This window comes from Manihot esculenta, chromosome 5, assembly GCF_001659605.2.
Source record: "Manihot esculenta cultivar AM560-2 chromosome 5, M.esculenta_v8, whole genome shotgun sequence".
In the NCBI taxonomy this organism is placed as follows: domain Eukaryota; kingdom Viridiplantae; phylum Streptophyta; class Magnoliopsida; order Malpighiales; family Euphorbiaceae; genus Manihot; species Manihot esculenta.
The window spans coordinates 9253306-9264843 of record NC_035165.2 but is presented as its reverse complement, the minus strand read 5'-3'; the positions used below and the strand labels follow the sequence as shown (position 1 = coordinate 9264843).

Here is an 11538-nt window from a genome sequence, read left to right as displayed (position 1 = left end):
ACTTGAATTAAGTTTTGTTTATTTAAAAAAAAAGAGAATAAGAAAATAAATAAAAAAATTAATCGAACTGAATTAATTTGAAATTTTAGTTTGATTTTTTATTTATTTTGATTAAGTTCAATTCGATTTTTAATTTTAAAAATTTCAATTATTTTAATATATTTGATTTTGATAAAAAAATCAAAAAAATCGAATTGAATCGATTAGTGATAATAATATGTTATTTTCAATAATAATATAGAGAAATTAGATCATATTAAAATTAAAATATTTTAATTAAATTTTAAAATATTAAAAATAAAAATAAAATGTAAAAATTTAAAAAATATTAAAAATTGAAATCGAATAAACAAAATCGAATCGAATCAGACTGATTCGATTCGATTTGATTTTTGATCAAAATTAATTCGATTCGATTTTCATAAATATTAAAATTTTAATTTTTAATTTATTCACTTCAGTTTAATTCGATTTAATTTATTAAGTTCAGTTCGATTTAAAATCGAACCGATCCAACGATCGAATCATCACCTTAGAGTGTTTGTTCAACTGCCATTAATTAATGACAAAACCCTAATTGATGATTACTATTATTAACCCTAAAAATCTTGCTAACCTAAATAGAATAGAACACATCTTGAGAAAGATGATATTCATTTTTGAAAATGACAGCTTACTTAACATTATAAATAATTTTGAAGAAAAAATAAATTAGGTATGAATTTAAATTATTGATGTGACCATCGATTTATGGTTTAATCAAGTCATTTAATTTTTTTATTAATCATAAAAATTTAAAAAAATTAAAATAATTATTTATTTTTTGTCTCTTCAATGTTGTTTGGCGTTCACGTCAAGCTGATTTGTATTGTATATAATATATTTTTTTTCTATGATTAGTGGTGAAGGTTTTGATATGGAATTGATTTATTCCTAATTAGTGCTCAAGATTGCTAAGTATCAACTAATCATATCTTCACAAGATCTTAAAAAGATAATAATTTTTTTTTCTTAAAAAAATAAAAAAAATATAGAAGGTGAGCAAATGAATTCTCTTAAAGTCTACACTCTTCCATTGACAACTATATAGTAAAAGTTTATAGATAAGATTCCTATTAGTGATGTATGATGAATGGCTTAATTCTCAATAAAGATTATGTGGTTTCCTTAGTGGGGTGTTCAAATTGAAGGGAACATAATTTTCCCAAAAAAAAAAAAACTTAGAGACCACATAATTATTTTTTTAGAAATTTATTATTTATTTTTGTAATATATATTTTAAAATTAAGAATTAACTAATGAGTTTTTATAATGAAATAATTAAATAATAATTTTATTTTAAAAAAAAAAAGTTCCCAATTTTTAAAATCTTTAAGTGCATATGTGCCTTAAATGCTTTAATATGATTTGATGTGAAGGGGGGAAAGCAAAGAACATGAGAGAAAAAATTCACCTTTCTTTTTGGGTATTGCAATTAGTGGAAGATGGACATTATATAGAGCCCATTAACAATGGCATCAAAAGGGGGGCATTTCAATGAAAATTCCACTAAAGTTTTAGCTGGCAACACTTTGCTGATAAGCTATGATGATGGGGTCAGCTGCTTTTTTTTTAAAAAAAAAAATTTTGTGCACTAAACATTTAATCTTCTTAAAAAACATGGATTTCTTTGAGCTTAAGGTCAATTCAGACATGATAGTGGCATTGATAACAAGCCCAAAAGAGGCAAAAGGACTAGAGAGCAATTGGGTAGCTGGAGATTCTTGTTAGATATCATGTCAAATATAATTTGACACTTGGGTTTGATTTGTAGGATACAATTTATATAATTAAAGACTTTTATATTATATCTCAAAAACTTTTATAAAGTTTTTATCTTTTAATTAATTTCGAGTTTAATTCTTATTACGGAACAACTTTTAAAATGGGTTTTACTCTTAAATTAATAAATTTTGAATTATGAATTTTTCTTTTTAAAAGTCTTCTACATGTCATGTGTTTTCATACGCTATATAGTGGAGACCACGTAACCAACTAATTTTTAGTGGTTTATTTCAATTCAAGTCTTCTCATTATCTAATTTGTTTTTATTTATAATTTATGTTAGTTGAATTATGTTGATTGGCCCACAAGTTTATCTTTCAAATAAAATCATCCTTTGAATTTTGAAGGGCTAAGATTTTCTGATCTCTGAAAATATGTTACACATTTGATAGATTTTAATTCCTGTTCTCCACTCTCGTGTATCACGTATTAAGATTGATCAACTGAAGTAGGAAAAATGAGAAGAGCGGCAGACGAATCTGCAAGATTTAGGGCAATTCTCTTTTTCTTTCTTTCTTTTCATGGTTTTTTTATTAGAGATAAAACACACATTGACTCGAGTACATAATTAGGCTATTATTATTTTTTACAAAATAACAAATTTAATCTTAAATTAAATCAGATTAGATAACTTTGGTTCGATTCTAAGACTGGTTTTGATCAAATAATTTTATAATGTTATTTCAATTCTGAATTGAACTCATTGTGATTTGATTCCAAACCACCCGGCTCTCTTCTGTGTTGCAACTATTAGCAATCTCCAATTCTCCATAGAATTCCAAGCCCACATGAATAATCAGAGAGTAAAAGCAAGGAACTTCCAACAGAAAACAAATTAAATATTTCCCCTTTGTATTTATTATTATTATTAAAACAAATGATGCACTACTCTTTCTAAAGGCTGCCAGAAGACAAAATCATAACAGAATCAGATATGAGATTTAAAAAGAACTTGACACCATCAATCAACTGTAAAACAAGGGTGCTTCAATCAAACTCACAAAGGGATTCTAAACCTATTTCCAGATTTTCAAATGAACCAAAATCAACATTCCAACAGCACCGACAATTCATCAAACTATTAACAATGTCATTGCATCCAAGGACATATAGAGAGAATCTGCCCGCCAATGCTAACAAAACTAAGTTTCTCGACTGAGTTGCTTCAATTTCTTTTCATAAACATCCTACAACGAACAAAGATAGTTGCACAAGAGCAATCCAAGAATACTAAAAATTTCTGAGAATTTCAAGATAGCAAATTCAACAGCTTCTAAAAGGGAGCTTTCAAAAAAGCAGTTCAAACCGACTTTTTGCCCTCCCAGCCACAATCCCAAATGAAGCCTGAAATTCTGAAGACTGCACTTAAAGGAATACTAGAGCTAGAAAAACCTATACACCATGACAATTCTCATTACCTAGTTGATGATGCTCGAGGCATATACAACTTTTACTTTTCTTTGCTAATTATGTCTAATCAAAAAAGGGCAAGCTATGATAAGGAGAACAGATGGAATAAAGAAAAAGTTGTTCCTCAAAGTTACTTTATAAGTAATGAATCACCAATAGTTAGGAAAGGCAACACATTCAAATTGGCAAATACAATAAAATAATATGTGAATATTGCTGGTGAGGTATGTGTTAGCGTGCTAGCAAAAATGCCCATCATGCAATAGAAGAAGCACAAAAATGGTTTCTTCTAAAAGTTCAGACTATTGAACTCCTCGATATAATAGCCATTGAGAACCAGATACAAATCAACACAGAAAATAACGGATCAAGCATTGAAACCGTAATGAACCAAGTTAGGTCAACACACGCATTAATACAGATTTCATGGAGGAAAATGAAATGAAATGAAACTATGTTTAATCATTTCAAATACACCCAAGTAAAACTACTGTATATATATTCCAAAAAAGAAAATAAGCATATAGGAACATTAAACAATGGGTATAAACATACCAAATACATGAAAATATTTAACTTTCCCAATAATGACAGAAACAGGGAAAAAAGATGAAGACATAACCTAGGGAATTTGGGAGATTTTTGCAAGCAAGATAATATACTTTTCTTCTGCCGTTGAAGAAGCTTGCAAAGGGGCTAGACCAATAATACCAATAGGCAATTACCTACAACTGCACCAACTAAGCTAACTCTAGTTGGTCAAAAACAGTAGATTTACACTTGTGTTGATATGATGAAAGAAAATAGTTCATACTTTTCTATGACAAAGCTTTTTCTTTTATTGAGCAAATTTTCTATGACAAATTATTAAAGCCAATACTTGCACAAGAATCTCCATCATTTGCATGGATGCAAAATGAAGATCCTCTTACCTGAAATAGATTCTTTATTCCTAAAAAATTATTTTGACGCGAACTTTTTTCCAACTGTGATTATTAATTGTCTTAGCCTCACCATGATCTCACCACAGTTAGATAAAAACAAAAAGTCATTGTGTATGTATGCGTGTGTGACAATTAATTGATTGTGCTGATATCATTGCCTCGGAACTACCTTACAGAACTCTTTCCGGTTTCCACAATCAATGAACTACAACACTAAACAAATTCAGCTTAAAACTGAAACTACATCCACATGAACTTATGCAAGGAAAAAAGAAATATAAAAATACATTATGCAACAAATCAGAAAAGAGCAAAGGTCGCCAATGTAACCAGAGGTAATCCTAATTTAGAATCGTTATTAATTTTTAAAAGTATCAAAATAAAAAATCTTCTGCACTTATCATGATAAACAAATCAATCTATGGATTGGCAACTTATTTAACCACCACAAATGAAATAATCAGATAACACATTATGACTAATTCATAAAAAGGCACCATACGAATACACAGAAAATTACAAAAGTGAATCTCATATAAATGTAATCAGTACATAAGATAACATCCAGGATGACAGCCTCTCAGCATTTATTTCCTCCCTTGAAGGTAATGCCAAGAAAATTAAGGATCATTAAACCCATATAACTAGCTCTGTGTTCTTTAGAAAGAGGAAAAAGAAATTGCTTCAGCAAACACTAATGATCACCTACCAAATGTGTTGGTACTTCACATTATTAAACCTATTTCTCTGCTACATGACATCAACCATTAAATTTTCTCATGTCACTAAAAATGGGGAAGACGCAAATCCAATGAAAGAAAATGTAAACAAAGTTTTGAAAAAAAAAAAAAGGAAAACTCAAGACTGACTTCGAAGAAAGCATTCTATTTGAATCTTGAGTAAAATCTGAACTTCTTCCCCACCCACCCAACCCCCCAACAAAAGGGAAAACATATGAAAAAAGAAATAAGGGGGGAATTACCATTAGCAAGACAACTGTGTTGGAGGCAAACAAATCTTGCACATCCCATTAGCATGAGGAACCATTATAGCCCACATGATGCCCTCATGAACCAACTCCTTAACATCCCATCACAGCACAATTATACACAAAGTTAACTGAGTGCTTCTGGGCAAGCATGTTCCATTGTGGAGAACCTTCACTTGGAACCCACGAATTGAGCTCTATAAAACCTTCACCGTGAGTCCTAGGCCCACCAATGACAATGAGACGATCTCCGCATGCCCTAAATGCAAGGCCCCAACCATTCATTGAGACTGCACGCTCAGGCAATGCACCCACCATAAGCCACGATTTTTTCTCCTTGTCATACTTCCTGACCTCCATGTCAACAGCAGCATACAGTTCATTATTTACTACAGCCACCAAAGGTGGAGCCTCAGCAGCTGCAGGCATTTCAACCCCTCTCGCAGCACCACTCCGTCCAGGAGACATATTAGGAATTTCAGTCCACTTCTTTGTTTCTAAATCATACTCCTCTCCACATGTCAGGAGCTTCATATCACTTCCCCCAATTCCCCCAATAACATAGAACTTTCCATCCATAAACACTGCTGAACACATCTTCCTTGGTTTATTCATGCTCGGCAGTGTCTCCCATCTTTGATTCTCAGAATTATACATTTCTGCAGAGCTCAGGATGCCTCCCTGAGAGTCACAACCACCAGCTAAAATTGCTATCTCCCCACGACTGGCAGACCCAAATAAGCATCTGGGAGCATTCATAGTCATCCCAGAAGACCAAGAATTAGTTAAAATACTATACCTATATATAACATGGGACATAACCTCCTTACCAAATACAAGAAGCTCTGTGCCCACAGCCAAGGATTCCTTATCCGAACACATGAAACAGTCGTTGGAAGGCATCCTAGGCAAATGCATCCACCTGCGACGAATGGGATCAAAGGCCTCCCACTCGAGCAAGTGGCAAGAGAAATACACCCAATGTTCAATAACACCGCGCTGCCGCCTGAGTTTATATATCTCACCGCTCCTAATTAAAGACCGGAAACTTTTATTAAGAGAAGCTATAGACCCATAATCGGACCTAGAGCAGCGAATGAGACAATTGATTGACATGTCACGGCCAATGGCATCAATAAGGGGATCGGAATCTGAAGACTGCCTCGCTCGATCATCATCAGATTGCTCACCTGTAGTCTCGCGATAATCTGATACCCTGGGGTACTTGAGTGGTCGATAATCGTCCTCAGAGCCGTCTAGTGGGTGCTTGCTGCTAGACCGGTAAGGCATGAAAGGCCACTGGGATTCTGGCTGGCAGGAGCTACCAAACAATCTTGGTACCAGACAGGACCGACCCTCCAACATGTCTCTGTAATTTGGCCAGTTGAAGCAATAAAATCAAACTCAACAGCCCCAATCCTTCCGTTGCATTTACAAAACAATAATCAAAATCGAGAAATCCAAGCACCTGAAGACCCCAAAAGCAGCAGTCAATATACAGAATCAGACGTGTTCATATAGAAGTAAAAGAGATTTGTATTCAAAGAGGATTGATTGCTAAGCTCTCTTTCAGAACCAAAAAAAAATGTATCCAAAATTCTGTGTGTATTTATGACCGATTTTGTGGACCAAATGAAACCCAGGAAAGCCAAAGAAGAAATTATGAAGTTTTCGCTATATAAATTCAAGAGGGTAAAGCAAAGATTTTTTTTTTTCTTTGCAGAAACAGAAATGAAAATGTAGAAATGTTATATGCCGGTCTTTGGTTTCAATGATAGAAATTGAACCCAGAAACCCGAAATGAAGAACACTTAAATAGAATGAACCTATGCTTTCTTTTAGCTGAAAATTAGAAACGTTAAGCGATCTGAATCCAATGAATGAACGATCCAATAAAAGCGTAAGAAACCAAACTTCCAAATCGAATTTTCAATTTGGAAATGGTAGACCATTCCCGATAAACAAGAACAAGATCCCTCCCCCCAAAAAAACAAATTGGAAAAAAGGTCCCTCCAAAAAAAAAACGAGAATTCAGGATTAAACTACTTCTGTACAGAAGCGCCCAGATCTCAAAAGCAAATGAAACGCAACAGGAAAATTTCTCTTTTTAAGTTCAAATATCTAGCAAGTAAACATTTCTTAAGAGAACAGAAAAGCATTGAATTAGATCTGTTTACAGTTCATTAGTCACACATAAAGGATAGGAAACGAAGAGAGAAAGAAAGAGAGAAAGAGACAAAGCATGAGAAAAAAAAATTAAAAAAAAAAAAAGAAGAAAGAAGAATAATAAGAAGAAAAAAAAAATAAATAAGAGAAGTGAATAATAACGAAGGGCAGGGACTTACGGATTGGATAAGAAGAGAAAGGACTTGATTGGAATTTTCAAAATCTAAACTCTCTTTCTCTCTCTGTTTCTGTTCTTCGCGTTCTTAATCGTCCTTTGGATTCTCTCTGCAAATCAAAGCGAGCTTTGGCATTGGCTTTGAGAGCTAAATCTTCAGAGGTCCCCTTCCCCCTCTCCCTCTCTCTCTCTCTCTTAATCCTCGCTCTTTTTTTATAACAAAAATTTAAATAATCTTTACCCCACTGTATCTCTCTCTATATATATACAACGCCCACACCCCATATGCCACTAATTCTTTTTACAATAAATTAATCAAGTGTTAAGCCAGAAAAAGGACGGCAAGCGGGAGGTGGTGGTGGGAGGTGGAGGTGCAGGTGGAGGTGGACCCCGCAGAAACTAAGCAACTTCCTTCTTTTAATACCGGTAACCGGTATGCGGCGGTGCATACACGTGTTCACCGGGGGAAGCTGTAAATGTCCTTTCAAAAAAAAGGACAAAGCCGATAAAGCGGTTGGAAAACCGGATACCGGCAATTACCGGTTCAGACACGTGTTCACTGAGGGAGGTGGGCGGACGCCGACGGAGAAAAGGTAGTGAGAGTAGAGGAGGAGGACGACCGTCTACGTGACCGCTACGGCTTTTGCCCGCGTCAAAAAAAGGAACACGTATTTTTACGATTTTATCGTATCGCCAGTCAATTTCTCGCATTAATTTCTTCTTCATCCTCGTGTTCTTCTTCTCTGATGGGTTACGATACAGTGCGTCCCGCAGAATGGAGGTACTATTACACCCCTTTGCTTTACGGTAGTGTAATTAGATGGGATTTGATGATTAACTTGTCTTAACATCCAAATTTGACTGGTCAAAATGTCATTATCTTTCTATAATCATGATTTTATTTGCTGTGACATGATGTATTATTGATGATTGGTATCCAATTAGTGAGATGAGCATAAATCACACGTTAAATTTGAGATAACAAATTAAAAGAAAAAAAAATTATATAATTTTTCAATTTAATTTTACTACTTAATTTAAATAATTATTTCATTTTAACAAACAACAAAGTAATGATGAAAAATTACTAACTTGAATTTCACATTTTTGTAATCATTAACAGCTTAATTAAATAACAGGTTCCTCTTATCTTTTTCAAAAAAAAAAATTTATGCAAAGTGATATATATTTTTGTGAATAATAAAATAAAAAATTATTTTAATCAATAATAATATTACTAATTTTATTAAAATTATATAATTTAATGAAATTTCATTTATTTAATATAATTTATTTTTTATTTGTAAAAAGCTATACTTATGTATCTTGAAAATTCAATTTTCTTATTGAAACATTTTCCATAAAATATTTCATTTATAAAAAAAAAATCACGTTACGATAAATTTTATATTCTAATTTGATTAAAGTTTTTTAATCAAATTTCCTTAAATTTTAATATGAATTAATTTTACTCTATTCTAAATTAAATAACTATAAATTAATTTTTATATTCTAATTTAGTTTTTTAGTCAACAATTAAGACACTTATAATTATTTATTTAATTATTTTATTAATTAAATATTAATATTTTAAAATACATTATTTATACTATTAAAAATTGACAAAATTGAATTCCATTTTCTTTATTAAATTAATATTTATTTATAATTTTTAATTTTAATTTTATAAACTACAAATTTTATGTGTAAAATAGTTTATCAATTTTTATAAATTAAATCATAATTTAATTTATATTTTATCAATTCTTTAATAATTCGTTGGATTATTTAGGAAGAAAAGACCTTTAACCTGTACAAATAATAATGGTATTTTTCGGATTAACCTTGTTCTTGTTCTAAAGAATAAGTTAATCTCATAATTAATTTAAAATAATACCGACCAAATAACAGATTTGGTCAATAAAATGTGTGTAATTTTTATATTAATATTAACAAACTAGCCAAACGGATCCTATAATATAATTTCAACAAGTAGCAATTTTAATTAGTTAAATTTCAAATTACTATTTGGTTGACTATTTATTTTTAAGCTTATTAAACAAAATGGAAAACAATTAATTCTGGTTCGCAACATATTCTATATTTAATATTTAATTAAATAACAAATAAATATTATTAAAAATCTAAGACATTTCAAATTATATTTTCTCGATCTTCAATTTCATTTTAAATATTTATATATATATATATATATATATATATATTATTAAAAATAATTAATCTAAGTTTAATAAGATTGTTGATATTATTGGTCTCTTTTTACTCAAAAGATCTTACTTTAGATTTCAAAATAAAATAAATTCTTATAGTTATAATAATCATAATACTAAAGATTACATATAAAAAAACATTGTTACCTAAAAACAGAGATTTAGGTTTTGATGTGGGCAATAAATAAAAAAAAGAGTCAATAACAAAAAATAGAAAATTGAGTTTTAATTCCTCTTGGCATTAGAATTTGACAAGATAATTAACATTGACTTGTGGGACAAACTATAATTATAAAGCCACACGTAATCAAAACCGTCCTTAACTTTAAGATAATTTTGTTTTTTTACAATTAATTCTGATTATAGTTTAAATTTGAGATGTTATCCCTTTTAAATGGATTATTATTATAATAATCTGCTTAAATTTTTACATAATTGAATTTTTTTTCTTTATTATTTAAAATTTTGTATTATCATAAGTAATTTTGAGAAAATACCATTCTCGTATAGAATAAGTTTTAGAAATAATTAAAAATAAATGGTCTGATTGATTTTTTTTTTCAATTTTCAAAACATAAAAAATATGTGAAAAAAAAATACTATTTCCAATTACCTAGATCTTCAATTAAAATTATAATCTATTTGACATTACAGTTAAAATTACTTTGAGAAATATCACTTTCTTAAAAATATTATTAGAAAATATTTAAAAATAATTTGATTATAGAAACACTAAAATAATAAAAAAAAAACTTTTTTCAATAACATTTAATTTAATTAAAAAAAATCAGGGATAGCAAAGTAATTTCCGAATGGCGAGCGCCGCGTTTTGAGAAGCGTCTTGCCGGGCCAGACAGGGATGACCAGGCCAAGTCAATGTTATAGCTTAATTATGAGGGATTTTTATTCTAATCCTTTTTTATATATATATAAAAGGAGAAGTAATTCTATCTAATCTTATCAGTTAGGCAGTGATCAGATACCAAAATAATTTTAAATATTATTTTATAATAAATTAGGAAAATAGTTTATTTCACTAATTTCTCAGGTGGCAACGAGCGTGCTGCACTGCTCCCACCGACTTTTGTTTATGTACGTCTCTCAATATTCGCAGTTTCCTATATCATACGCAATTTGTATTATCGCGCGATTTTCACTTTCACCCTCCACCCTTGAGAATTTCGTGTTGGAATTTATTTTCCCTTTTATTTTCTTAAAAATATATTTATTTTTCTTTTATTATAAATCGTAAATTGCTTTCTTTAAAAATATAATTAATTTATTAATTATGTATATAATTAATATATTTATTATAAACAATTTTATTATTTTAATTATTTTAATAATCTGAATGATTTTTTAAAAAGAAAAGTGTATTAGAAGAAACTCATTAATTATTAATTAATTAGCATATTCCTATTTAATAAGCATTAAAATATTAATTAGTTGTAATAATAATTTAATACTATCAGTTGTTTAATTTTTAATGTGTCAATATGAATAAATGGTACATTAAAAAATATAAAATAAAGTGTATTAATTCTAATCATATTGACGACTTATAAAAATTTATATGAAAATTAAAATAAGTTTATATTATTGGGAGAGAAAATGTTAAATTAATTCCTCTCACTCAAAAAGGAATTCATATTTTTTAAAATATATTATTTTTTATTTATTTGAAAAATATTTATTATTTACTAAATTTTTTAATAGTACTAAACACTAAAAATTATTAAAAAAAAAAAAAAAAACTTTTCCGTCAAATAAACAGAACTTAAATCACTTCATTTATCTGAA

General features: G+C 29.8%; 1 protein-coding gene across 1 annotated transcript; it reads right to left on the bottom strand.

Moving 5' to 3' along the window:
* Positions 1 to 4697: 4697 nt before the first annotated feature.
* LOC110615299 (F-box/kelch-repeat protein SKIP11) lies at positions 4698 to 8281 on the bottom strand. Its single transcript, XM_021757107.2, has 2 exons — positions 7512 to 8281; positions 4698 to 6634 (listed from the first exon to the last, which is right to left on the bottom strand). The coding sequence occupies exon 2, from the start codon at positions 6529 to 6531 to the stop codon at positions 5260 to 5262; it is 1272 nt and encodes a 423-aa protein (XP_021612799.1). The 5' UTR covers positions 6532 to 6634; positions 7512 to 8281; the 3' UTR covers positions 4698 to 5259.
* Between the last annotated feature and the right edge of the window lie 3257 nt (positions 8282 to 11538).

Bases quoted from the DNA above. Each gene is read 5' to 3' on its own strand.
- LOC110615299 (XM_021757107.2), bottom strand. From the start codon at position 6,531: ATGTTGGAGGGTCGGTCCTGTCTGGTACCAAGATTGTTTGGTAGCTCC.